Genomic DNA, 27,860 nt, shown 5'->3' with positions numbered 1-27,860 from the left:
CCGCTCAGTAATGAGCTCCACAAGGCCCTTTTCTGCCTTTCAGAACCCTTTCATTTCCTCTGCAGCTCAGCTGCTCACATCTTCCATGACAGTGCTCTAAGTTAACCTTTCCTTCCTTCAGTCCTTCACGCCAAACTCCAGCTCTGAGCAGTGATGCTTTTGTGTGTGAAACTGAACAGTACTTCATTTCTGTTGCACTGATGTCATTTATTCTCGGATGCTTTTGTAAATGCTTCTTTCCTTGTATTAAACTTGCCTATTCCCGATGTGGACTATGATGAACACAGTGTTAGGAACAAGGAATTTAGAAGTGAATACACTATAAGCCTAGTAGACACCCACGCTGCACTCTGATCAGAGGTGAGAGAGGCATATGTGATATTTATATAAATATAAGTTTTGTATTATTCAGCTCTCCCAGGGGACAAAGGGAATATGACCAAGGAGAACTTTAATAAAGATTTATTTGTAATGTTTTTCAAAGTATCACATTTTTAAACTCAAAATTGTCATAGACCAATACATTTTTGATACAATAAAATTAACTAGTAAATTAAACAAGAAAAGACGGGATTGAACCAAATCTTCACTAAGAATCAAAGAGCGAAGCATTAGTGTCTCAAATTGCTCTCAAGGCTCCCTGGTGCTGTGCTCTCAGCTAGTACACTAGCTTGTCACAGGATGGCATCTACCCAGCAACTTCAACATACACAAGACCAACAGCTATGGCAGAGGGGACACGACACAACAGACACACAGGCATATGCACACGCACACATGTACACACACATGGCAAGCATGCAGAAGACACAGAACAGATATTAGCTATCCATTCAGAATGGGAAATTCATGGCAACAGGTTTTCTGATATACGAAGGCTAAGGGAAACCTGGAAAGCATGTGCAAAGGAAGCTCAGAGTCTGGAGTTCCTACGGGATGGAGGCTTCGAGAGGGAGCGGGCAGACTGCCAAGGATAGCAGAGGGAGCCCACAGCCCCGCCATCCTCTGGTGGTCTTCTGCATCTATCACATTTGCTACATAAATTTATCTTGTTAAAATTTAATTCCCCAAAATTAATTTTTTATTTTGACATTAAAAAAATAAATAAGACACACAACTGCTACCATACTCAAAGAGAAAAAGAAACATAAGAAATGACAGGAAAATACATTATATATTTACCAATCAAAAATACATACTGAGAAAGAAATATATAGGAAGAAGTATGCATCAGCGATTGGGATATAGAAAACCGGTAGAGTACATACATAGGTACACCTGATTTAGAAAACAGGATGTGCAATCACTTTATTAATCATTATTTCCAAAATAACATGAAAGGCAATTATCATAAGGCAGATATATTCATGCTGAAGACGGTATAATGTGAATAGCATCATCCTGATGTTAAATGAAAGCTATCTTATCTTTCAGTACTTGTGTGCTCCTAAACATCACACTAAACATATGTACTAAACCACATTCTAAGTTAGCGAAGGGCAGGAGCCCCATTGTATACATCTTTTGCTTCCTAGCACCTACTGTAGTAACAGGAACACAGAACACATTTTATTTATAAGTTCCAAGAAAAAAATTATACATGCCAAAATTTGGGTCTAAAATATCCCTCAAAGACCCAAATATTAACAGATTGTCCCCAGAGTGCTGTTACTGGGAAGAAGCTTTATACAGCCAGCCCACACCGAGGGGTTACAGACCTCTGGTTACAGGAGGCATGTCCACCAGGAAGCTTCCCCTCCCTTCTCTTTCAGTTCATTCCCAGCTGTAAAGTAAGGAGCTGCGCTGCATCTGCTCCCCACATGACATACAGTGAAGGAATAGCTGGTTAGAACATACTGAAGCCCACCAACCATGAGTCAGAACAACCTGTCTCTCCTCCAATGCTATCCACCTCACACATCTGCCATAGCAGTGGAAAGCTGACCATGCAGCGGGTCTTCCTACCAATTCACTACACGGAAGGATAGCATAGTATAGCATTTTAACAAAAATTAACTTCAGCCGTGGAAAAATGGTTACTGTACACCATTTAAATTCATTTCACAAACCACGTCAGATGATTAATGCTTTCAATTGTCATGAAAGCATCGTCAGCACTCTCTCCAGGCCAGTTTGTCTTGCTAGAAACATCTATAAACTGATGAGACAAGAACAGAGCAGCATTCCATTGGCTGGCATCTCAATACTAGTGTCCTCCGATGTCAATGGATGCATTTGGCCTTGAGCTCCCAACCTCCTGCCTCTACCTCCCGGTGTTGGAATCCATGCTTGCGCCTCTGCAGCACTCTGTAAGCCAATGGACTGACTATTGAGACTGAGGGATGGTAACTGACACCTGCTCAGAGTGTGAACCAGAGGCGCAAAAGGAGCTCAAAGCTAACAAAAAGACAAGCAGACACTTCCGAACACGAGACAATAGGATATTCACACTCATGGCACTCCCCTACCCTACTCACTTCTGGGAAAATAAAGGTTAAATGTAAACGTTTGAATCTAGTTAATGGTCACAGGAAGGACAGGAGATAGACACCAAAGAAAGGAAGCAGAGAGGAGGGAGAGAACACCTAATGGAGGAGGAGGAAAAGGGGTAACTACACAAATTAAGACAGCCTTTCAAGGCCCAAATGGATGGCAGATATTCAGGGAAGATGGAAACGAATCACTCATTGGCCTTTTAAATTGTGGCCATACTTTGGCTGTACTGTTGGCCATACTTTGGCAGTACTATTGATTTTCTTTTAAGAAGCATTTCTTCTGAGTTTGTACAGGTAGAAAATGTGCATGGCAGACTCTGAGGACTGCTTACACTGTGTTTTTTTGTGTAAAGGAAAATAAGTGGGGAGCTGTCAGGACTTGGCTGGAACCAGAGCTTGCTTTAGTAGCAGTCATTCTTGCAACTAAAGCAGTTACACACCACCTGCAATGCTGGGTGCTTGGGAACCTCTCAGGCATAGGATCTGTGCTTACCTCTACCAGCTTGGAAGCCAGGTACATGGAAATCGTTGTGCTTTTATAAAACATCATTGACACACCTGCCAAAAACCCTGAAATGACAAGGAAACACTGATCAGATTGCAAATTATCTCTTAGTGGTTAAGTCATCAGAAATGTTAATTCTCTTAAGTAGGAAAATTTTTCCTTTTCCATTGCCTTTCATTGGTAAAAATCCACAAGAACAGTTCCGAGCCCAGTGACACTAGAGTGGAGTAAGACATTGTTACTCCATGTCTGAAAAGTAGAAGCAATGATCTTCAGGGTGGAGAACAAATAGTGCTGAGTTACTTTTAACAAGAAACCCTGACTTAAAGAGCTGAGAGGTCTTCCCCAGCACTACTTTTACATAGAAATGTAAAAGCCATTGGCATCAGTTCTTTCTTCAAAGGGAATACTCTCTTATCTATTTTCATAACAGCTCAAATTATTTTCAGTGTGGTCACTATACTACTGTGCATTGCATCGCATTTGCTATACAAGTGGAAAGCTAGGGGGCGGGGCTGGAATCCTAGAGACTAAACTTAAGTCGTACATACATTTCACCTTAGAAAACAAACTTTCATTTTTACTTTTATAAAATTATTGAGTGCCTTTTAACAGTGGTAAAAATAGATTTTTTTAAAAGAATTCTAACTGGAATTTATGTTAGTAACTTTTATATAACTGTCTAACAAGTCCTTGGGTACTTTTATGACACATCCTCTAAGATTTCTGGCAATTGCGACAATCTGAATTATCACACTGCCAACTCAGAATCCAGACAGCAAGAGTGCCTTGGCCTGTGTAACCTCCCACACTGGTGGGCGCGTAGGCAGGAACATGATTACAATGCAGGAAGAAATAAAACTGGATGGCTTTGCAGGCCTGCACCTCACCCCCCACCAATGCTACAATGGACACTTGATCACTATCTTACCAGCCACAATAGCATGCAGCTCATCATCCAGGTTCCTGATCCAGCGGAGGAAACAACTTGTGCCCTGTATTAAGGGGGAAACACAATGAGCTTGGTAACTTGATTTCTGAGGAGAAAAAAAAAAAAGCATGAGAACAAAAACCATACTGAGTGATTCTCTCAGCAACCGGATCCTGTGTGAGACAAGTGGGCCCGTGAAGGGAAGTCCACTTGTAGCCTGAAGACACTTAGGAAGATCACATGTCACACTGTCACACTGCTTTTCAAAAGCCTGATCATGAGTGTACCTCTAATGGCAGGACCTGGAGGTAAGAGTCATTTCCATCTTAACAAAGCAAAGGAACTGGAGAAATTACTCATCTGTCAAGTCAGAATACTGGACACACAGATGCTGGTTCTCAGCAGTGGTAATGAAAGAGACAATTCACCTGCAGCAGACACAGACTACGAGGAAGGTCATCATTCCTCAGTCAAAAGAAGGTGATGCTAGGCAAAAGCTCAGCTCTATGAAAAGAAATGAAGAGTGCTGGAAAACGAAGAAAGGGGTAAATTTAGAAGGCATACATCCCTTATCTTTGGTCAGCCAAAGCAAGAGTCATAAAAATTATGACTTTTTAGCTAAAAATGGCTGCCGGGTGGCTTCCTATGGCTTGGGAGGTAACCCTCCCTTTGGTTTGTTTCTGTGTTTAGGTTCTGTTTGACAGCAGGCCTGGCTGTGTTGCCAGCGTTTTCAAGAACTTCTAAATTAAATCAGTCTTTCTGCCTCTGTCTCCAGAGTAGCTGTAACTAGAAGCATGTGTTATCATGCCAGTTTTTAAAGTTATTTTAATAATTATAATAATGTTAATAATATTATTGTTATTATTATTTTACATGGATAAAAATAAACGAAAAAATAACATTTTTATTCTAAAAATTCTATGAATTTGTACCTATGACAGGGTAAGTTTTACTGGAACACAGCCAAACTCACATAGACACCTTGCCTACAGCAGCCTTCTCACCACAAAACAGAGCTGAGTGGCTGTGACAGAAATCACATGGTCCAAAGATTAAAATCCCCACTCTCTGGTTTTCTAGAGAACAAGATGACTATACAGCAAAATATAAACAATGTGCTGTAGAGTTTTAAGCTTTTAAAGATAAATATATAGCACAAAGGCTAAAAAGGAATTCAGTGCACAGTGTAATATTTTCACATTATATATAAAGTGATAACACTATTTAATGTTGAGCTGATAAATAAAAAAACAAATATTCTGAATGTGAAGGAGAACACTAAGTTACAAAATTAAATATTAAAGATAAATCAGCAGGAACAATAATATGAAACTAATAAAAATCAATGAACCAAAATATAGAGGGAGTAACAAGGAAGAAAATGTAATAGAGAATAACTAACAAGAATTATAGAGACCTTAGATAGACTATTCTGCACATCTCTGAAACGTAAAGAGTCTAGATACCACAGTTAAGTCATGGTGGGTCACAAGCACAATCCCAATACTTGGAAGACTGATGTAGGGTGACTAGGGGGACTCAAGGCCAATTTGGGCTACATAAGATCCTATCTCAATGTGGGAGGGAACCAATTGTATGTAGTCTGAAAGAAACCCAATTTTAAAGATGAAAATAAGGGAAATTCAAAAATTAAAAACATAGTCATAAATGAACAATTTATCACTTAGAATCTGAATTTAAATACATAAACTAAAATTTTGATAGCAAAACATTTCAGTGTAATGAGTAACATATAACGTCTCCATTAAAACAGTAGGCTATTAGTCAACATTGCAGTGTTCCATGTGTTGAGGGGCTTGCTGACATATTGAGACATTTATAGCATGTACTACAAGAAAAGGCAGAATAAGAGGTGATGATTCACTTCTTTAGCGAGCAAGACAGAAACTGAGTGGACAAAAGGGTAACAACCCGCTGTTCATGGGTCACAAGAGAAGACCATTATAGCATTGGCCAAATCCTGCCATCTGCTTGAAAGCTCAAAAGTGTTCTAAGATGAGGAACCATACTGCAATGTATTTTTAAAAAGTGGACTATTATTAGATTGTACTTAGGAAATATACATTTTCTTAGAATGTCAATGTACTGAAAACTAAAGAAAATAAGTCCTTGAAAAATATATATAAATAAATGCAACATGGATATAAAGTCAAGCATATTAAGTAAAATTCCAAACAGACTTCTCTCACCTGAATTCACAATATATTGTATATACTTGGTGATGCCAAGATAGGTAGGAATATTCTAGAAAGCACCACCAATAAAACAACAGCTGAATCAGAATGCATCTTATTCTAACAATGGCCATAGCATTCATTTCTCTGTTTAAGCATTTATTCATTACTTTATATATATATATGACTTCCTACTGTATGGATGCATGTATGTGTATGTCACATATATATGTGCCTGGGGGCCATGAAGGCCAGAAAAGAACACCAACGTCCTGAAAATGAAGTCACAGCTGGCTGTGCCCTACCATGTAGATACTGTGAGCCCAAGCGGGCCTTCTGTAAGAGCAGCCAGCACGTGCTCTTCACTGCAGAGCTACTCCCCGCTCACCCCCCCGCCCCCCCACCCCCCCCACCCCCCCTCACCTTATTTCCTTCTTACTTTCTTCTTTTTTGGATAAGCTTACCTTGTATATACTAACAAAAGATCCAAGAAAAGCACCCAGCTGGAAGTTTTCTTTGTTGTAGAAGAGGGAGAGGAGCCTGGATGGTTCTGTAAACAGATGCCTAAATGCAGAGGGGATCCGGAGACAGCACTGGATCAAGTAGCCCACGCTGAACATTCGGACGAAGCCCTAGAAACAAGTTCATCTCTTTACCTCCTTTTGACAGTAATCACAGGGTTCTAGAACTACAAGCATGGAAATTCCAAAAAAGCACTGGGCAAAGTCACCTTCCTTAGGAAATTTTAATAGAAAAATGTCTGATCATTAGTACAAGTATGGACTATTTTTTAAATTGGAAGATAATTTCACTGTTTGGAGCTCTGGTATGTATATGTATATGTATATGTATATGTATATGTATATGTAGATATTATAAAGTAACCAAGTTAAAGGAGTTCCTAGGAGATGAGAACTCTGGCTACTTTGCATCGAAGCAAATTGATCTTGAAGACTCTCAACACTGCCTTCCCACCCTCCTTGTGTCAGCCTCGTGGCAATGGGGAAAGAGCTGGGACCTTGGCTTGATGCTAAGTTCCAAAATATCAGGCTTGTATTTTCCAATTACAATTTTCTTTTCTCAAAAAATAAAAAACTGAATTGCTAAAAGAAAGTATGGATTGATTCTCCTAAAACCTGGTGAAATCATGAACATGAAATAGGTCAGACATTTGTGAATTCCCATGAGTTTGCCTCACTGGAACTGCCCAGTATTTTTTCAATACTGCAACCGTCCTTTTATCTCCGTGATATTATGCTAATGACTCAGGAAGAGCAAACAGACTTAATTTTTTTCACCCAGTCTTCAAAAGATAAAATCAAGCCATCTTTGAAAACCACTTGCTACAGCTTCACGTACTCAAGCAGTATGTGCTGGCTATCTATCATATCCTGGGATTGCAAGGCTGTGCGCACAGAAGGACGGCTTCACAATCTTATACAGAAAGAGAAACCAAGTGAGTAAACTACTAGAACCATTAAAGATTACCATGTGCTGCGAAGGAAGTGATTGGCCACTGGAGAAACTTGTATTAGATTGGAGAGTAAAGAAAAGCTACTGACATTCAAGTGTGTCCAAAAGAGAAGCTGCTACCATGAAAACATGGCACACAGTTTGGACAGAAAGCACAGAGCCAACACAGAAGCAGGCAGGAACAGGATCCTGCCAAGACAGCTGAGAGCACAGAGCTGAGGAGAATGTAATTAATGTGAGTATCTACGCAGGGCTGTAGTCTAACACGGTGTAAGCAGGGTGAGGTGCACCTTGTCAAAGCTTCAGTATTTGAGCCTTCAATCCCAGGAGTCAGGAAGCAGAGGCAGAGGCTAGCAGATTTCTGTGAGCTCAAAATGTACATAGTAAGTACTCCGACAGTCAGGGCTACATAGATAATCCAAAAACAAGCAAAAGAGACTTCCACGTATTTTCATAGTGTAAACTTCTCTCCCACGTGTCTCCAGTTTAACGTATTTCACAAACTGCTAAGTCCTTAGCACTGGAACGCACTTCACCAGATTCACTAGGTTTGTGACTGCTTGTCAATTCTTGGTCTTTTTTCTTTTCCCTAGAAAATGCTCAGTATCAGTTCCCCACACCCAGCCTGAGCTCTTCCCTTGAATACACTTAGTATGTTGTCAGACAGAATCTCCCTCTTTAAGAGCCGTCAGAGTCTGATTTATTTGTTGTTGCCACTTTGAAAATGAGTCAGGAAATCAAATCTGGATACTGCACAAGGAAAATGTATTCTACTGTTGTTAACCCTAGGCATGGCTCTGAGGAGTCTGAGATGAAGACGCAGTTGGGCAAGCGGCACTATCAACACTGAGTCTTGGCATCCCACTCAAGCACGGATGTGGGACGGGACCTAAGTTCTCCATAACCGTGCAGAGAGTATTGCACAGCTGAGGTTATGACTTGGTCAACTAATCTCCAAGAAAAAACGAAAAAAAAATCAGACCTTGTAAGAAGAAAGTGACTTCTTAAAAGCACTGGGATTGTGAGCACCATTCACATCTACGGGACTTGCAGCAGATGGTGCCACCTGCCGCAGACACTCTTTCCAGAGCTAGTGATGAGAGACAAGTAGGGAGGCAAGAAGTGTAGTTTTGCAAAATTACCCAAGTGCCCTAGAGAATAGGGAATTTGTGTGAATGGACACAGTTAACTCCCTTAATGCTGATCTATAGACATGCTCCAGTAATCTGAGTCAAATACAAATTAAACAGCAGCAGAATGAATGTGGACTTTTCTATTTACTTAGAAATTACTACAGAAATATTACTCAGGTATAAAGCAGCAACTGTTGACAAAAATCATGGAGCCGCCTTTGCAGACTCACTTTAATGCAGTAGGAAATGCAGTTGTCCTCATAATGCTTGCAGCATCTGTGCCTTGGTCCATGCTTGCATCTGAAATCAGACCAGAGTCAAAACTAATTATAATTAAAGTATGTACACATATGTATACATCTCTAGGTGTGCCTGTGCACACATGCATGTACATTGTTCATGAGTGTGTTGCAAACCTATTTAAAAATTTCTCACCAGTAAAGGAGAAAAAGACCCCACTTTCCCCTAAATGGTTACAGCTTTTTTATGACCTACAGAAGCAGAGCTAAGAGAGTATTGTTTTGATTTTGTTACTAGCACCTTGTACAAAACATGTGATCGCAGTTCAAACGACAGACTGGGGAATAAGAAGATGATACTGGCAAATATTTGTGACTGAATAAGAAAAATATGGCTACACTGTCTACTATATACACCATGAAATTTTAGGAGCTTTAAATCTCTTGTTACAGAGTATGATGATCATAAATCATCCGTGAAGTCAGTACTTAAACAAAATCATAATGAGAATGTGTTCAGGTTATAGGAATTTATACTTAATTATATTTGAGAGGAAACATCTGGAAAAGAAACCTGATAAAGTGTCAGAATTCAAAATTCAGTTATTAAAATAAATATGGAAATAGGAATCATGTGGGAACTCAAAGGTTATTTGTGACTTAACTGTAAACCACTTACAGTCTGGAGTTTCATATAAACATTTCTGCCAGGACTACTGTTCATGTGGGACACGGACTCTATGACCCCTCATTCACCCTCGGCATAAAAATGTAAGTCAACGAACACGCATCTCCATAGGCCTCGCTTTTCTTTGAGGGGCTCAAGTTCCAAAGTGAGCAGTCCCTCTACTTCTCCCAGCCAGTGAACTGTTCTGCGAGGGAGCACAGACTTCTCCCCTGGTGTAACAGCAGCTAGAAGAGCACTGGCGCTGACTCTTCAGCAAGACCTCTCAACGATCAATTTTGGCACTACAGCTGGATTACACAGGAAGCCTCTCCTGGCCAAACAGGATGGCACCAGCCATTCTGACCTAAGCCTTATGTAATGGGAACAATATGCCATATCTGGCCGTGTGGAAGTGCTGAGTGATTAAAGCTGGAAACTTGAACAGAGTTGAGCTACAGAAGTCGGCCTGCCTTGTGCAATCTATCACTCCTCTACAGGTCAGGTTTTACTACCAGGACTACTACCAGCACAGCCATCAGTACCATCCTGCGAGCTCTCCCTGGTCACCCAGAGTGCATTCCAGTGTCCTAGGATGCTACTCTCAGACCTTTAGCGTTGCTTCTATGTAATTCTCACAGTTACCTGAGTGGACTGAGTGCAGCCGCGGGCAGGCCTGCCACGGCTGACCCAGCCCGAGCCGGCCTCAGGAGCCGTGTGCGCCTTCACCCTCTCGTGTTCTCCTCCTCCTACACTCAGTTTACTCCATTAGGGCAAGCGCACTGCTCTCCACGCAGGTGACCCAAACCTGTTTTTACACTTGCTTGCGTTCACTGCCACATCTCTTTCTGCCTTTACACTTTCTTTGCCCCCCATCTTCTGTTTGCAGTATAGACCAATATAAAAACAAACAAACAAACAAAAAATGAATTTGGCCAAATGTGATTATCACCTATGCCTACATAGTCCAACTGGCAATTCTACAAGTGCCAACCCCAGATGATGACAAGGATTTTGTAAAGAATGGTATTCGAACTATTTTCCCACAGACACAGACCTGGTAGAGGCAAATAATAGTGGAAGGCAGGCAGGTTTTCTATTTTAACTAAGAAATTAAACTGTATTCATATTTAAACATAAATTTTTTTTCTGTGGGGTGATGATGACTAACACCATGCTCTGCCCTTCAGGGTTATCGTAGGGAAGGAAGAAATTCCCACGCACTTCCTACACGTGACCCCATTCCTCTCAATGTTGCCTACTCATTCTGTTCTAACATCACTGCCATGACTGCGTCACAGGCTGACGACATAACTTCAAAGTAAAACTTAATTTATGAAATGTCTATGGCAACATAAAAATGAACATTCAGAATGTAAAGATTTATTTTTCTGTATAATAAACTGATAAATATTCCACCCCAGAGCCCAGTATTGTCCCTGCTAGAAAACACGCTTTACTTGAAGCTTGCCCTCACTCCTGCGTCACCTTGGTTCTCTCAGAAACTGTTCTCTGCCCACAGTCTGCACAGCCACTGAGCATGCGCCAGTGTCTCCGGACTCCTCCCTTCACAGCCTCCTTAACTCTGCCCAGAAGAACAGAAAATGGCTCCCATTCCACGAACTCTATCTTAAAGGCATGTAATGATATGGCACCCAATGAGAAAGAATGAGCAACACCCCCACCATCGTGGGCATTCTGTAAACTCTAGCGCTAGTCACTGCCAGGAACAAACGAGTAACACCATTTCCTGAAGAGCAAAACGGGGCCTTACCATACACAGTGACCCCGAAACAGGGTAAGTGACACGGGGCAGAGCACTCACATGGAGTCCACGAGGGTCCGAACCAGAGCGATGACGTTCATCGCCCTCGGTGTTCCCAGGTGCTTCTCCCTCTTCTGTTCCACTTTTGCATATGCGGTCTCTGGTGAGTAAGAGTGCGTGGGAATTTCTTCCTTCCCCACAATAAACCTGAAGGTCAGAGTATGGTGTTAGTCGTCTTCGCCCCACGGGAAAAAAATACATATTTAGATATGAATACAGTTTAATTTCTTAGTTAAAATAGTCTCACAACTTACATAAAATAATAATATTCTCTAAAAGAGAATTTACTTGACATGATACTTTTCAATCAAATAAATCCACTGCAATCAGGACTCTGTGAGGCCATCTTTAACTTAGGACGTTTTAAAGGCATTCCATGCTTTACGTTTTCAAGAGCATTGGGTTAGTATGGATGCACGGGTCAATCATAATTATAATTTCTCAGAACCAATCCTAATATAGTTTCTCATTCAGAGTGAAACTAAGTTTATACCAGATGGCTGTTAGGTCCAAACAAGCCCAAACATTTGGGATTTGTGCCCCCAAACCCCAAAACGACAGGCTCAGCTGGGACTAGATTCTGATCAACTAAACAGATTGCTAGTGGACAAACAGGGGCTTACAGGGGCATTCCTCAGAGCCTTGTGAAGCAAGTCGGAAGAGACTACTTCCCTTACCCCCCACCCCACTGGGGTGGGGCGCCCAGCTCCCTAGCAGCATTTACCTGTAACACATTTCTAAGGTTCTGGCTCTCCTGACTACAAACCTTCCCCACTGCCACTCTAAACTGCCAGTCTGTTTCCAATTACAGACTCCCTTTCCAATTACAGACTCCCGCTGACAGCTACCTGCTCCTTTAAAACCAAGGCTTTCCCACCTTATGCTATTCGCTCTACATCCCAGGAGATAGCCATCTCAGCACTGAAATTCCCCAAATAAGCTTTCCTTTCACTTATGGAATAATCGGATTCTAAGGTTTCACTGTGCCCTCACTTACATCAGCATTTTTACTGATAAGCAGTGGCATTAGGTAAAGTCACTTGCACATGAAAGGACTTTGAGTCCCCAGTAAAACAGTGGTAACTATAGAATAGAAACATCCAACCATACCTATCCTCATATTTCCCTAGAAATTTTAAACTCCATTATTGCTATTATTATGTCAATCTACTTATTTTTCTTTGGAAGAATCAAACACATATAGGAGATGACCATTTGTCAAAACAATGCAATTGAAAATGTTCCCACCATCAGATAATAATGCGGATGGGAGCTGTCTCAGAAGTTTCACAGCACCATAAGAGTGATTGCTGACACAAAGAACAGCTGAAATTTCCAAAGGAAACCCCATCTTCTGAAGTTTCAGAAAGTCTATCCATATCTAGTGTATCGACTCAAAGAGAAAGGATCAATAATTCTTCACTAATATTCCAGGATTGAGTGGAATCTTTACTGCAGTGTAAACAAAATAAGAAAAGTTCAAGATGGGTGGTGGTGGTGCATGCCTTTAATCCCAGTACTTGGGAGGCAGAGGCTGGCAGATTTCTGAGTTCAACCTAGTCAACAGAGTGAGTTCCAGGACAGCCAGGGCTACACTGAGAAACCCTGTCTTGGAAAACCAAAAAAAAAAAAAAAAAAAAAAAGAAAAGAAAAAAAAAGAAAAGAAAAAGAAAAAGAAATAAAGAAAGAAGGAAGGAAGGAAGGAAGGAAGGAAAGAAAGAGAGAAAGAAAGAAAAGAAAAAAGAAAAGAAAAGAAAGAAAACTTCAGTATTTGGAAAATAAAACCAAAATGCTGCTACACCTAACCACTGACCCATCCTGTCCTTGTGTGCTCAGTAAAACATTTCTCTTCCCCAGGCGAAAGGTGTGCAGAGCCCTGCTTTCACTGCAGGGAATCTGCTCACTATTTGTATTTGTGCCTAGAAAGTTTAAGATCCGCACTCAATTCTATATAAGCAACCGGGTAAAACCACAAAGTCTTCTATTTTTGGAGCTTACTGCTCTTTTGGCAAGTGCTGATGATCTCACAGTACAGGTGACTCCTTGGGAGAAGTTGTCCTCTCCTCTATGCAAGTGACTGAGTGGCCCTTTACCTGTGGCCTCACCGCCCCCATGAATGGCAACACTGTCAACACTATTTCAACAGTATGGCTACACAGTGCAGACTGTGGGAATATGTCCATTTCCTTTGCTATCATATGTCTGTAACACTGTAAAGATGAATGAATGGATATAGTAATAACATGCTTTCTCAAGTACCTACTACATGTCAATCTACTTATTTTTCTTCGGAAAAATCAAACACATACAGGAGATGACCATTTGTCAAAACAATGCAATTGAAAATGTTGGCACAGAGCCAGCAAGCACTTCATAAACGCTGCATCATTTGATCCCACAATAGTATTGCAGGTACTATATTTCACATGAGTTTAAATAAGGGACAGCCCTGTGTACAAAAGTCACATTGTCAGTAACCACTAATAGAAAGCTGTCTAGAGCAGTGATTCTCAACATGTTGCTTATAACCCTTTTGGGGGTCATATAACACACCCTGCATATCAAATATTTACTTGAAGTTTGTAACAGTAGCAAAATTACAGTTTTAAAGTAAAATGAAATAATTTTGTGGTTGGGAGTCACCAAACCCTGAGGAACTGTACTCTAAAGGGTCCCAGCACTAGGCAGGCTGAGGGCCACTGTGGCTGTGGTGTAGTGGAGTCTGAGCCCCAGTCATGGAGTCTGCTGCGGCCATCCCTAAGCCACACCCCTTTAGCCCTGCACTGGCCCTCCTCCCAGGGTCCTTCCCCCTGGCCTGGCCTCCAGCGACTCCAGTGCCTTTCTACTCCCATCTGGAGAGACAGAGAATTTCTCCTTAAAATTGCCTGAGAAAGTTTCCTAAAGTGTAGATCAGAACTTGATATTCTCACCATCAGAGAGCTTCAACAGTTTATGGCCTCCTGAGCTAACACGTGATGACCAGGCTGCCCTTAACTTCAGCAGGCTAAGAGATTTGCAGGTAAATCACCCTTGTGCTGTCTGCATCCTTCTTTCCTACTTGTTTGTTAAATAATCCTCTTCTGCCTTTCAAAAGCCCCCCTCTTCCTTCCTACTGTCAACCATACTGTCAACCTCTCTTTTTTCAGGGGGGGGGGGTATTGAGGGGGGAGGGGCCATTGAGGGGGTAAGGGGTGGCAGGGGAAGGGGAATCAGGGAAATGATGACTTAGCACTTAAAATGTTCTGTTACAGATGCTGGCTTTTTTTTTACACTTTTAAGTATTCTTGGCAGTTTTTCTGCTTTATTCTCTGCTTAATCCCGATCTACAACCTAGAAAGCAACAGTGTTAGCTCTGGCTGAGAAATACAACTGAAAAGTCTGGTCCCACCTTTGCAATCCGGTCCCAGCACAATTTTAATTAATACTGTCCTCTCCACAGCCTCTGAAGGCAGAAATTAATCTGATTTCATTCGTTGCTGCATTCTTGAGACAGCACACATCTCGAGACAAAGTAAAAGCATAACCAAATCAATACTGAATGAATGATATCTTTATAGCTTATGTACTCTTTTTACAGGTAGAATGTATTAAACCATAGGTGCTGAATTAGAGTAAAATTTTATGTTCTAAAGCTTTTTGCTTGAGTCTAGCACGGAGACATTAAACTCAGCTGCTTTATCAATGGTTTCAGTAGATGAAGGAGACTCTACAAAACAATGTGTGTTTGTGATAGAATAATTATAATCTCTCGAGGAGGGCACTTCCTTCAAGCCTGAGGACGACTGCATCTATTTGTATCCAACTATGCTCCAGAGTGGCCAGCACCCTCCAACCCATCAGTCAGGGAACATTCTTTTCTCATAAAGTTTACTGCCAGGAAGTCATACTTGCTAAGTTTGGCCACCACAAGTACTTTTCTGTCCCCGCCCTTCTGTAATTAATGTTGGATGTTGAATATGTTGACTGGCTATAAACTCACTGTATGTATCTGTAGCAACAATCGACTGGCGACAATAGGAAGATGCAGAATAGAAATTCATGTGAGGTAATTCTTTAGGAAACCTCTAAGAACAATGTCCATTAACCCATTATTCTCTGACAATGAAACCTGACAATTAAAACAGAATCTAACCTTCTTATTACAATTACGTGCCATCTTTAAGTATCTAAGAATAATCAATGGGCAATAAATGCAATATAAAATGAAATCCACCCTGTTTAGTAGAAGGGCATATATTATATAAATGCTGTATATACCACATGAAAATTGAACAACATTCACTCAGTATTTATTTGGTTACGCTTTTACTTTGTCTCCAGATGTGTACTGTATCAAGAATGCACCAATGAATGAGTCAGATATATTTCTGCCTTCATAGGCTGAGGAGAAGACAGTTAATTAAAACTGTGCTGATATTACAACGGAGGGGCCAGATTTTTCAGTTGTGTCTCACAGCCAGAACTAACACTGTTGCTTTCCAAGTTGTGGATAGGAATAAAGGCAGAGAATTAGACAGGAGACTGATGCACATTTCACTGATGCCTTCCCATCTATGAAGGAGAATGGCTGACAGGAAAGAAGGAAGAAAGCTGACTTGTGAAAGGCAGAAAATTCTTCAATGCTTAACAACTTTATTTAACAAGAATTCCTATAAGAGTGAACGTTTTTCTAAAATGTTGTCCTATACTACAGAAAAGTTAGGCCCAAGCATTCCAAACGAAGCCCTGATTCAAAGTGCTGGTGAAGAAGAGATACAACACTATCTAAAGTATCTTCAAGATTTTCCAAGGATTTGGTTAGAATCTTAGGAAAATGAGGCAAGGCTATCTCTAAAGGAAATCTTTTGCTTTGTCATTAACTTTCAATTTAAAAAGCATGCTTTATCATCATTTAAGGACAAAGGAAAGTTTTTTCTCCTATATCTCTTAATGAAAAATGTAAAGTAAACCATTTTACATGCACCAGGCTTCAGAAGTCTAGTTATCAAAATCTTATTACTACAACTTCTTCCCCTCCTCTCCCCTCACCCCCTGGGGATTGTACCCAGGGCCTCATACATTCCCAGAAGGTGCTCCACCATTAAACCCTGAAGAACTAGAAGAACTGGCAAGTACACAGTCTTCTGCCATGCCATACCATCTATAGGTAAATGCCAACCTGCTCAGCACACTTAGCTCTCAGTGTTAGCTGGGAGTCAGGCTGTAGAAGGTGGAAAACCGTCCACTGGGCTTCCCCTTCTTCCATTTGACTTGTAGTTCTCTCTTGAACCTTCCCATCATCCCACACATCACAGTACTTAGTTTCCTACCTCTAGCTCTCTGTCATCCAATGTCGCTCATACTTCTGCTGGACTCACCTTTCCAATTCACCATTAACCACCTCCTTCTGACACTGTTAAGTGTCTACTACCCACTCAGCAAGTCCAAATCAGCCTCTCCCTGCCCTGACCCTCTGGTCTTCACCACTCTGATACCACCTGCTAAAACTAACATTTGAGTCCCCAACAGCCATTCTGACTCAGCTTTACCAACAGTGAGCTTCAATTTCCCTTATCTAAAGCTATGCCTCAAATCCACATCCCCCAAAGGAGCCTGCGATCTGAAGATCACTGCTGTGAGCCCTGCACTAGGCACCTTATGTGCAAGCCCCCCACAACAGCCACAGCAGAAGATGACTCCGAGGCACGCCCTAGCTTTGCTCTCTGGTGCTCGCAGTGAATGCCAGATAGAAACTTCACTATTCCATGGGCACTGAAAAATGAAATAAGTGACGCTTCTCACACAAACTGGGAAAACCTGGGATTTGGATTTAGGATGTCAGTGAGATGTCAGTGGAACATTCCATTAAACACAAGACCAACGTTGCAGAGTGGTTGCAAAAAATATCTACTTTGTTAAGATGCTTTGAGTTATAAATATAATAATGGTGATAACTAACATTTACATAGTATATATAATAGGCCAATTACCACATTAATAGATGAGGTGAAAAAATAAAATGCTCTAAGAACACTTAAGACGTATTGTGCTTGGCAGTTCGTAATTCCCACCCATAAACTCAACTCAGTCTAAGAAATTACTTAATAAACTATCCATAAATGCAGGAAATAATACTGTGACTTTTATAAATACTGTCAGATTAAAAACTAAATTATTAAATCTTTATTGGAATTATATACACTCAATATTTTTACTATTATATTTTTATTTTTTTATTTTTATTTTATTTTGTCTTGCAACTTCTCTCAACACAATGACAGAATTCTACTTACCTAAGTGCAGAAAACGTAAAGCCTTTTAAGCCATCTTTGCTCCTAAAAGAAAAATTTGCAATCATAAAATGACAAGTTTTGAAATATAAAGTGGTATATAAAATAGCATTCCTTCCTAAAAATGGCTTAAAGTACGAAAATTTTTGGTAATGACATAAACAATGAAAAATACAGCAAATCGCCTTCCACAACACAACTAGTACACTAAAGATTTCCTCTGGCATAGGAACACAACTTAGGGCTCAATCCTCAGAACCAGAGCAAGGGGAGACTTAAGTCAATCTTCTAAGGGTTCCATCTGGATCTAAAGCAAGGCTAAGACACTCTTCATTCCTCCTGATCCCTACAAAGAAGAGCAGTGCATTGCCTTACAGAAACTCTGTAACCTTATGAGGTCCCATTTGTCAATTCTTGCTCTTAGAGCATACGCTATTGGTGTTCTGTTCAGAAACTTTCTCCCTGTACCGATGTCCTCAAGGGTCTTCCCCAGTTTCTTTTCTATTAGCTTCAGAGTGTCTAGCTTTATGTGGAGGTCCTTGATCCATTTGGATTTGAGCTTAGTACAAGGAGACAAGGATGGATCAATTCGCATTCTTCTGCATGCTGACCTCCAGTTGAACCAGCACCATTTGTTGAAAAGGCTATCTTTTTTCCATTGGATGTTTTCAGCCTCTTTGTCGAGGATCAAGTGGCCATAGGTGTGTGGGTTCATTTCTGGATCTTCAATCCTGTTCCATTGATCCTCCTGCCTGTCACTGTACCAATACCATGCAGTTTTTAACACTATTGCTCTGTAGTATTGCTTGAGGTCAGGGATACTGATTCCCCCAGATTTTCTTTTGTTGCTGAGAATAGTTTTAGCTATCCTGGGTTTTTTGTTGTTCCAGATGAATTTGATAATTGCTCTTTCTAACTCTGTGAAGAATTGAGTTGGGATTTTGATGGGTATTGCATTGAATCTGTATAGTGCTTTAGGCAAAATGGCCATTTTAACTATATTGATTCTACCGATCCATGAGCATGGGAGGTTTTCCCATTTTTTGAGGTCTTCTTCCATTTCCTTCTTCAGAGTCTTGAAGTTCTTGTCATACAGATCTTTCGCATGTTTGGTAAGAGTCACCCCAAGATACTTTATACTGTTTGTGGCTATTGTGAAGGGGGTCATTTCCCTAATTTCTTTCTCAGCCTGCTTATCCTTTGAGTATAGGAAGGCCACTGATTTGCTTGAGTTGATTTTGTAACACCATCAAGAGGACAGATCGGCAACCAACAAATTGGGAAAAGATCTTCACCAATCCTACATCAGATAGAGGGCTAATATCCAATATATATAAAGAACTCAAGAAGTTAGACTCCAGAAAACCGAACAACCCTATTAAAAAATGGGGTACAGAGTTAAACAAAGAATTCTCACCTGAAGAACTTCGGATGGCGGAGAAGCATCTTAAAAAATGCTCAACTTCATTAGTCATTAGGGAAATGCAAATCAAAACAACCCTAAGATTTCATCTTACACCAGTCAGAATGGCTAAGATTAAAAATTCAGGAGACAGCAGGTGTTGGAGAGGGTGCGGAGAAAGAGGAACACTCCTCTACTGCTGGTGGGGTTGCAAATTGGTACAACCACTCTGGAAATCAGTCTGGCGGTTCCTCCGAAAACTGGGCACCTCACTTCCAGAAGATCCTGCTATACCACTCCTGGGCATATACCCAGAGGATTCCCCACCATGTAATAAGGATACATGCTCTACTATGTTCATAGCAGCCCTATTTATAATTGCCAGGTGCTGGAAAGAACCCAGGTATCCCTCAACAGAAGAGTGGATGCAAAAAATGTGGTATATCTACACAATGGAGTACTAGTCAGCCATTAGAAACAATGAATTCATGAAATTCTTAGGCAAATGGATGGAGCTAGAGAACATCATACTAAGTGAGGTAACCCAGACTCAAAAGGTGAATCATGGTATGCACTCACTAATAAGTGGTTATTAACCTAGAAAACTGGAATACCCAAAACATAATCCACACATCAAATGAGATACAAGAAGAAAGCAGGAGTGGTCCCTGGTTCTGGAAAGACTCAGTGAAACAGTATTTGGCAAAACCAGAACGGGGAACTGGGAATGGGTGGGAGGGAGGACAGGGGAAGAGAAGGGGGCTTACGGGACTTTCGGGGAGTGGGGGGGGGCTAGAAAAGGGGAAATCATTTGAAATGTAAATAAATTATATCGAATAAAAAAAAAGAATGAAAAAAAAAAAAAAAAAAAAAAAGAAGAGCAGTGCATCCACTGTGAGCATCTCACATGGCAATTCCTGGCTCCTTAATTCAGTGGGTGCAGGGCAACAAAGGGCTAAGCAGGCACAGAAGGGCTTCAAGTTCATTGCAACAGCCCACGAAGCTGCTGGCTAAGGAGACAGAACCTGGGATAGGCACAGACCGTGACCGTGACCGTCCAAGCAGCACTGCGTGAATGTTTGCCACTGCTGTGCAGTTCGGGCGCTTTAGTCATGTTTCCTTTGAAAACAATACAGTCCTGAGGGTAGGCTTGTGTGCATTTGTACTTTCATGGGGCTCAAAACCTGCAACAGCCTTACCTCGTGAAGGTCACAGGACTAACAGACTAATAGAATTCAGAACTCCAGGTGTGTAAAGGTAGTGGCAGTGATAATCTGAATAATCAGGAACTCCCCCTCCCATCCTAGACAATGTTAACTGCATTGTCTTTAGCCAGGGGAAATGCAGAGTAGGTTGTAATTAAAGGTTTTACCATGGCTATGTAAATGAAGATGATATTCAATTTAAAAAAGAAAGGATGCCCCATCGTGGGGAAATTGGGGGGGGGGGAGTGGCTTGCGTGGAGGGGCAGGGGGTAGGAGGATGGGTTGGGGGTTTTCTGGGAGGGGGGAAACCAAGAAAGGGTATAACATTTGAAATGTAAATGTAGAATATATTCAATAAAAAAATTAAAAAAATTACTTCGATCATGGAAACAATTGAGTTAATGTCTGCGGTCCTGTTACAAATTATATAGGTAATACAGCAACTATAGTGTGTGTGTGTGTGTGTGTGTGTGTGTGTGTGTGTGTGTGTTTATATAAGTTGATAAGTTTAGACAAGTAATACTTTTTAAACTATTTATACTGCATATAGTTTAAGTGTACAACATAAAGAGCTTTTAAATAAATTTTGTATATGTTTAAAAAAAGATTCTCCGATTAACAATAAGTATTCAAAATAGACTTAAGTACTCAAAAATCCTTTCTGCAAAAAAGTTATAGCCACAAGGAACCTTTGATATAATCAGTCATAAAGGGAGTATTTATTATCAAAATCTCTTGAAAAAAATCTGTAACGGCTAGTGAGAAAGTGACAGTCTCATTAGACTTGAATTTTAAAAAGTGCATCTTCAAATGTAAGTAGACAACTTATTCCACTTGTCGCTTGTATGACAAGCTATAAAGAAAATATATGGAACAACTGCTTTAATTTTAAAATCTTTTTTTATGTGACCTAGAATCTTACAAATATTTAAGCCATGTGAAGATGTATTAAAACATTTAAGGCTTATGGCAGTTAATCAGCGTGACTGACTTGGTGGTCACGTTGACAGTGGGAAATGTAACTCAAAGTTTACATTTAGGTAATACATGATATAAGTGTGCATGTATGACAGAATGTGCATGAAGGCAAAGAATTTATAAATTAAAGTGAAAGTGTGCTTGGGAAAATTACATTACTTAAACTTATCTTTTTCCATCAGAAGAAAGTGTTTCACAGAAATTTAAAACCCATAATCTGGATTGGTGGAGTGGTGGAGGCGTAGCAAGAATAGGCAAGGGGCCTAGTGACTGGGAAAAAGAAAGCAGTAGATCAATTAAAAGATTATGCACATTTGGGAACAAATTTTGGCCTTGGGATGTTATTGTTAAAAGATGGCCATTTGTCTTTGTGCAGTGTTGAACAGTTAAAAGATTCTGACAGCCTGGTCTAGTCAGCAAGGCATATATGTGGCTCTGCACAATACATTTAATTGCAGACCAAACATCAAAAAGTAGCTTTCAAGCATAAAGGGGATGTATACAAATGAATTTGCAATTTCATTATGATGAAAGTCTGGCTCTTCAGTAGAACCCTGTGGGAAGCACTTTATATTGATAAAGTCTTAACATGGATTCAAAAGGGGCTATTCTTTCTCCCATTCACGTGTCTAAGGTTTGTTAAGGTAACTGAGGGTCAAAGGGACAATAAAGTAATTATTCTGCAAGAAGAGTCTTTAAAATGTGGCCCCACATTTTGACACTTAGTGTATTGTGCAGGTATTAACTTAACTGTGAAACATTACTGAAATCTATGTTCAATGTGGAAGGCATGATAGAAAGATTTCAACAAGGCAGACCCCACTAGAAAGTTCTTCACTTTGCTATGGCCTTGGTGTTTACAATGCAGATCAAACCAAGTCTCCATCTAAGTATTTACCACATCTTGGGTATCTACCATGTGCAGGAACTGGCTTAGGTTCCATTACAAACCCATGACCACAAGAGCCTCCAACTCTCAGCTGACATGCACCCTCCGGGCGAAATTCAACAGAAGGATAAGACCCAGAATAATCGCTGTGGGGGAAAAAACCTACAAGGCAGGGGAGGGAGGAGCTGGCTTTTCCTTTTTATATAAATAATATAATAGGTCAAGTAGTCTCTTTAAGAAGGCAAAGGATGATAATCAGTTCCCAACTTTAAGGAACTGAGGGGCAGAATTTCAATTTGAAGCCACAAGTTCAGAACTGTGCTGAGTGCACACAGCAGAGAGAACGGAAGTTGCTAGAATCCAGGGGAAGAGGTGACTGACACAAGGGGGTAGGAGATATGGCCATGGAAAAAGGAGGGCGTTTCTACCCTGCAGAGAGGCAGGAGCCTTTGGGCAAGGAAAGGACTTCGGAGGGATTTCAGTAGAGGAAGCTCTGTCTTAAGTTCCACGAGAAGTATTTTGGCTGATGAGTGGGAAACATGATAGGAAGGCGGAGTTAGAGGCCTGAGAAAGGTGGCCATGACTGGAAGGGAAAGGAGAACAATGTGAATATATTTCAAGGGTGAGCAATTCAAATTCCTTCATAGGTTGAATGTAGAGTACACAAGAGAGAAGTCCATACCGGCTGTCAGATCTGGGCTAAAGCAAAGAACACAACAGCCATATACTGACTTGAATATAAGTGTGAGATGTGACTGGGCTGAATACCAGATAGTGAATGTGACAGTGACAGTGAATACCAGAGGCAGGCAGATGGCTGTGAAGGTCTGAGGACCACGGAGGAAGACTTTTTACACAGTATGTCAACACAGGAGACTAGATACAACCACAAATAAGGAAACAAGTACAAATGTAGAAATGTGTCAGGTGTGCACGTGTATATATACATGATTTACCCATAAACTCTAACATAGAAAAATATTTCATCAATTTCTTCAAATATTATCACCCTCTAAAATAAAGTTTCACATTATTTTCAACTGTCCGTAAAGCTAATGCATTCAACTCAGGCATGCTTAAGCTTGCTATTTATTTAGTCTGTGCAGATTATACAAACTACCATAGTTCAGCCCCTGGTCTACGTTTGCAAAGCTCTGTGCTAATGTAAGGTGTGATACCAATGAAGACAAAGGAGAAAGGGGTTTGCAGCTCTGCAGCAAAAACCTCAGTCGATAGACAGCTATTACCAAAAACTTAAGTTGGATCTGCACGCTGCATTTTGGGAAGCACAGAGAGGGCTAATACTTATGCTACTAAAATAACATCCTTGATCAAATGTCCAAATTTTGAGTTAGATGTATAAATAATAGTAAACGAAACAATTCTGCACAAAATGTATTTTTTCACCCAGGCTTACTTAATTCTGTGATGTACTTTACAACATGTCACCAGCAGATGTCACTACAGAACCACCCCTGGAAGAACTAGTACCGAGGAAGCAACGTTTTTTGGTACTAAATATGCATTTTAAAAGGAATTAAAAATGTCATTAAGAAAATGTTACATTATGCTCTGTTATGTAAATACCACAATATCTGAGTTTTGGAGTTTCTGTTTCTATAGTTCTGTAATGTCACAAAATTATAAAATATTTTGCATCCGTCACTGTGACACAGGAAAGTGTGTGACTTGCCACTTCCAACTCAGTCTACAGTTCCCAGGACACTGAAAACAATGAGAACGGAAATCGTTTATTTGCTCAGTTTTTAATGATTCAGTTCATACAATCAATATAAAATATTTCCTAAGTTTCACTTATAATATCTCTTCATGGAAAAAAATGCATGTTAGAGGAAAATCTTTATATTTATAAGGTTTATAGGCATGATTTTTTTTAACTAGGCTTGAGAGAACTATAAGGCTCAATTACTTTTTACATGCACACACACACTCCATGGATCAACTGCTACACTTACGCTCTCTGCGCTGGTTCTGACTTACTGAACAGTTTCCATGAAACTGAACTATTAAATGTAGCTAACAGTCTATATACTCTACTTTAATCTACTCAATGATCATTAATTGAGCATCTGCTACACAATGGGCAACTTGCTGGTAATCTGGGGAATGCAGACACCTTTGCATAGTGCTTTAAGTACTTGAATCATCACTTCCAACCTTAGATTTAAATTAAGACTCACAGAAACCACGTGAGAGCACAACGATGAAAAAAAAGAAAGACAAATTAGAAAACTGCTTTTAAAAGAAACTACTCAGAGTTCAAATGCTGAAATTTTTACTGGTGTTATAAAAAAAAAACAATGATAATGAAAATGACTAAAGACACATATCAACAAAATTTGGAATTTTTTAATTGCTGTACCATTGGTATCAAAACCACAAATTAATTTGTAATAAATCCAATAGAAAAAATTTAAAGTCTAAAAAGAATGAATGTGCTCACTTAAATGCCTCAGATTTAGGGTCATGACTGTTCATTCTAAAGGAAACTCATAGGGTTGAAGAGATAGCTAAAAAAAAAAAAAAGAAAAAAAGAAAAAGAAAAAGAAAAAGAAAAGGAAAAGGAAAAAGAAAAAGGAAAAGGAAAAGGAAAAAGAAAAAAGAAAAAAGAAAAAAGAGATAGCTCAGTAGTTTAGAGCACTCGTAGCTCAGGCAGAGGATCTGGGTCCATTCCTGGCATGACGACAGTTGGAACCCATCTGTAACTCCAGTTCCAGGACAGGCCCTTTGGGACCTCCGTGGGCACAAGGCACACATAAGGGATGCATACATACACACAGGTAAAGCACTCACATCTATAAAATAAAGGAGTATATAAATTCAAAACATGCAATTTTGAGTAGTTTGTTTTTAATAAACTAAATTTTTATTCTTGAAAAATAATAAAAAGTTTTGTAGTTTATTTCCGACCTCATTTTCAAAAGTAGGAATATACCCTGATACTAAATTATAACCCAAAATACGAGATTTGACCAATAATTGTGTGTTTTATTACATTTGCTTATCATGCAAATGACAAGAAAAACTGAGATAGAACAAGTTGCATCTTGTATGTTTTAAACTTTTAATGTTTTAATCATAAGTACATATGCAAATAGGTTAAACTGACTGCTTCAAAGTTACTATTCAGACTTATGATATATGTGGTTAAAACATCACAATGCCTAAATGTACACCGAGGACCTTCTCCTTACATCTATTATTGTTTGAACAATATTCTAGAGCTTTGTGGGGCTGGAGAGATAGCTCAGCAGTTAGGACCACTGTCAGCTCTTCCAGTGGTCCTGAGTTCAATTCCCAGCATGGTGGCTCACAAGCATCTGTGACGGGATCTCATGCCCTCTTCTGGTGTGTCTGGAGACAATGTACTCACATACATAAATAAATTAAAAAAATATTTTTTAAAGAGCCTAAAATAATAATAAAAACAAAAACCGATGGAGCTTTGTTTCAGCCTGCATATATACTACTTAACATGAAAAATAGAATAAACCATGTGTTCTTATTGTAAGTTATGCCATGCACTGCAAGCCAGAGCTAGAAGAGCAACAATTAAATTGGGAAAGTTTGTTTTGTTTCGAACAATCCTAATTCCAAATACTCTCAATAAATCCTCTCCATACACTTTCAAGTGAGTCAACAAAACTGCTTTTGACTCCAATAAATATTTTTTCAAACACTCATTTCATGCCTGCAGCCCTGGGGATTGGGTTGGTCCCCAAGATCCCAAAGAATGCCGCTGAGGCAGGCAGCAGTTGCAGGGAACCAAGTGTGAGCCTCCCAATGATTACTGTGCTCTGCCTTCCGCTGTGTCCCACATACAAATCAGAAACAGTTGGGCTGAGACACACAGCAACAACCCCAACAGCATCAGATTTCTCCTTAAACTTGGACAAGCTTGGATGGCTTTTGCTTACAATCCAAACACTAGGAAAGTAGTGTTCCAAGCTTACTGTAGTAGCTTAGAAGCCAAGAATCACCCAAGAGAAATGTCAATAGGATACATTTCTGTAGAGCTGTGCTGGTCGAGCCTGAAGACAAAAAGGAATAGATGGCGACTTCCTGGACCCGGACTGAGGAGCCTGTGCAGCTCCTCACCAGTAACACCTGCTCGCATGCGACACAGGTGCTAGGGGTAAGACTGAAGTTACTTTTCACATAAGTCCAAGAAAAATTTAATAAATGCCTCAAATTCATAGCATTGCTAGAAATAAAACTAATTATTTGATTAATAATAATTATAATATAATTAATCATGTAATTAATGGAATTAATTACAACCATGATTTTTTAAAGGACCTCAAGACTGGTAAATTCTATGAACTTTTTCTCCTCCCATAAGTACTGAGAAAAAGAAGAAACAAAGTATTTTAAATAGATCATATCATTTCAAATATATTGGTATCCATGTCAGTAATATAGCAATTTAGTTTTCACAGTGAGTAAAATGATCAGCAATCTGAAAATATTAACATTAGTCTCTGATCATTGAGAAATGTATGCCAAAGAAGTGAACTCCCCCCAAACAGTTTAGTTCCATCCATCAGAAGACGACAGGAAGTCCATCTCAAATGGCTAATTCTCTAGCTTCAGTTCCAATTATGAAGAAGAAATAGCATAGAGAGATAAGCATCTGTAAGTGTCCAAGGAAAACCACAGATGCAAAGCAAGGCGGTGGCAGTTGCTCAACTGGTACTGCGAAAACTTTGGATGCTACAAAGGGCATGCTTTAAAGGAACAGGTGGTCAGCTCCACACTTTCAAACCATGATTTGCTAGAAAGCATGCTTTGGTCAAAACTCAAGAAGCTGCCCTTTTGCACTGCCTCCCCTTCAAAACAGCTACTTCCATATGAGAAATGCAAAGCCTTGGTCACTACCACTGGCCTACTGCAGGCATAGACTCTTTCTCTAGATCCACAGAATCTGGAGACTCCAACAGTAGAGCCAAAGGGCATATTGCAACTTGTGTTACAAGACATCCTAGATGTGATTCTCACACAGGTTCATGCTAACTCTTGGGAACTAGGGGGCTGGGTTAAGTTGCAGAAAAAAATCTCAATGGTTTCTAACAAGTTTATTCTCTGCTCATGCCACATGTGTAACAAGGGCTGGCTTTTGGCAGCCATCTTTATTTTGTCTTAGTGTGATAGAGAGATGTCCATCTGGAATGAATGTGAGTTGTCAGAAGAAAAGAAAGAAAATGTAGAAAACTGGTCTACTGCTTCTAATTAAGCATATGTCACTTCCACTTACAATTACTCAGGCAAAGCACATCCCAACTCCTGGTCCCGTGCAAGCAGGAGAGGGAATGCGTGCTTTCCTGTGGAAGCGCCACAAAAGATCGTCAACAGCAGCACCTGTCTACTATTAGGGCCAAACATGTAACCGTTGAGAATCAAGTATGTTTATTTATAATATTTAAAGAAATTCAAAACAAAATTCCTCTTTTCTACAGAACATGATACCATTAGTCCATGTTTCTCATACTAATTTCAAGCAGGGTGATTAGATAAAAGATCTTTCTGGTAACAGGCTTTTCTATAGCACATTAAGTATTTACAGTTCTGCATACACTGTGTACAGTTTAAGATTCTTTACTAATGTCTTAATCCTTCAGATAGTTCAGAGCAGTCCC

General features: G+C 40.0%; 1 protein-coding gene across 1 annotated transcript in view; it reads right to left on the bottom strand.

Annotated features, from left to right (window-relative positions):
* Positions 1-27,860, bottom strand: part of Tmem135 (transmembrane protein 135) — a 212,116-nt gene that overhangs the window by 4,569 nt on the left and 179,687 nt on the right. Inside the window, exons 7-12 of the mRNA XM_052159103.1 lie at positions 17,733-17,774; positions 11,461-11,607; positions 8,963-9,032; positions 6,591-6,758; positions 3,932-3,995; positions 2,989-3,065 (exon numbers count right to left, since the gene is read on the bottom strand). Coding sequence (XP_052015063.1) covers positions 2,989-3,065; positions 3,932-3,995; positions 6,591-6,758; positions 8,963-9,032; positions 11,461-11,607; positions 17,733-17,774 — 568 coding nt within the window. The remainder of the gene's footprint in view (positions 1-2,988; positions 3,066-3,931; positions 3,996-6,590; positions 6,759-8,962; positions 9,033-11,460; positions 11,608-17,732; positions 17,775-27,860) is intronic.

Source organism: Apodemus sylvaticus, chromosome 1 (genome assembly GCF_947179515.1).
Source record: "Apodemus sylvaticus chromosome 1, mApoSyl1.1, whole genome shotgun sequence".
Classification (NCBI taxonomy): Eukaryota; Metazoa; Chordata; class Mammalia; order Rodentia; family Muridae; genus Apodemus; species Apodemus sylvaticus.
This window is presented reverse-complemented; position numbering and strand designations above follow the sequence as displayed.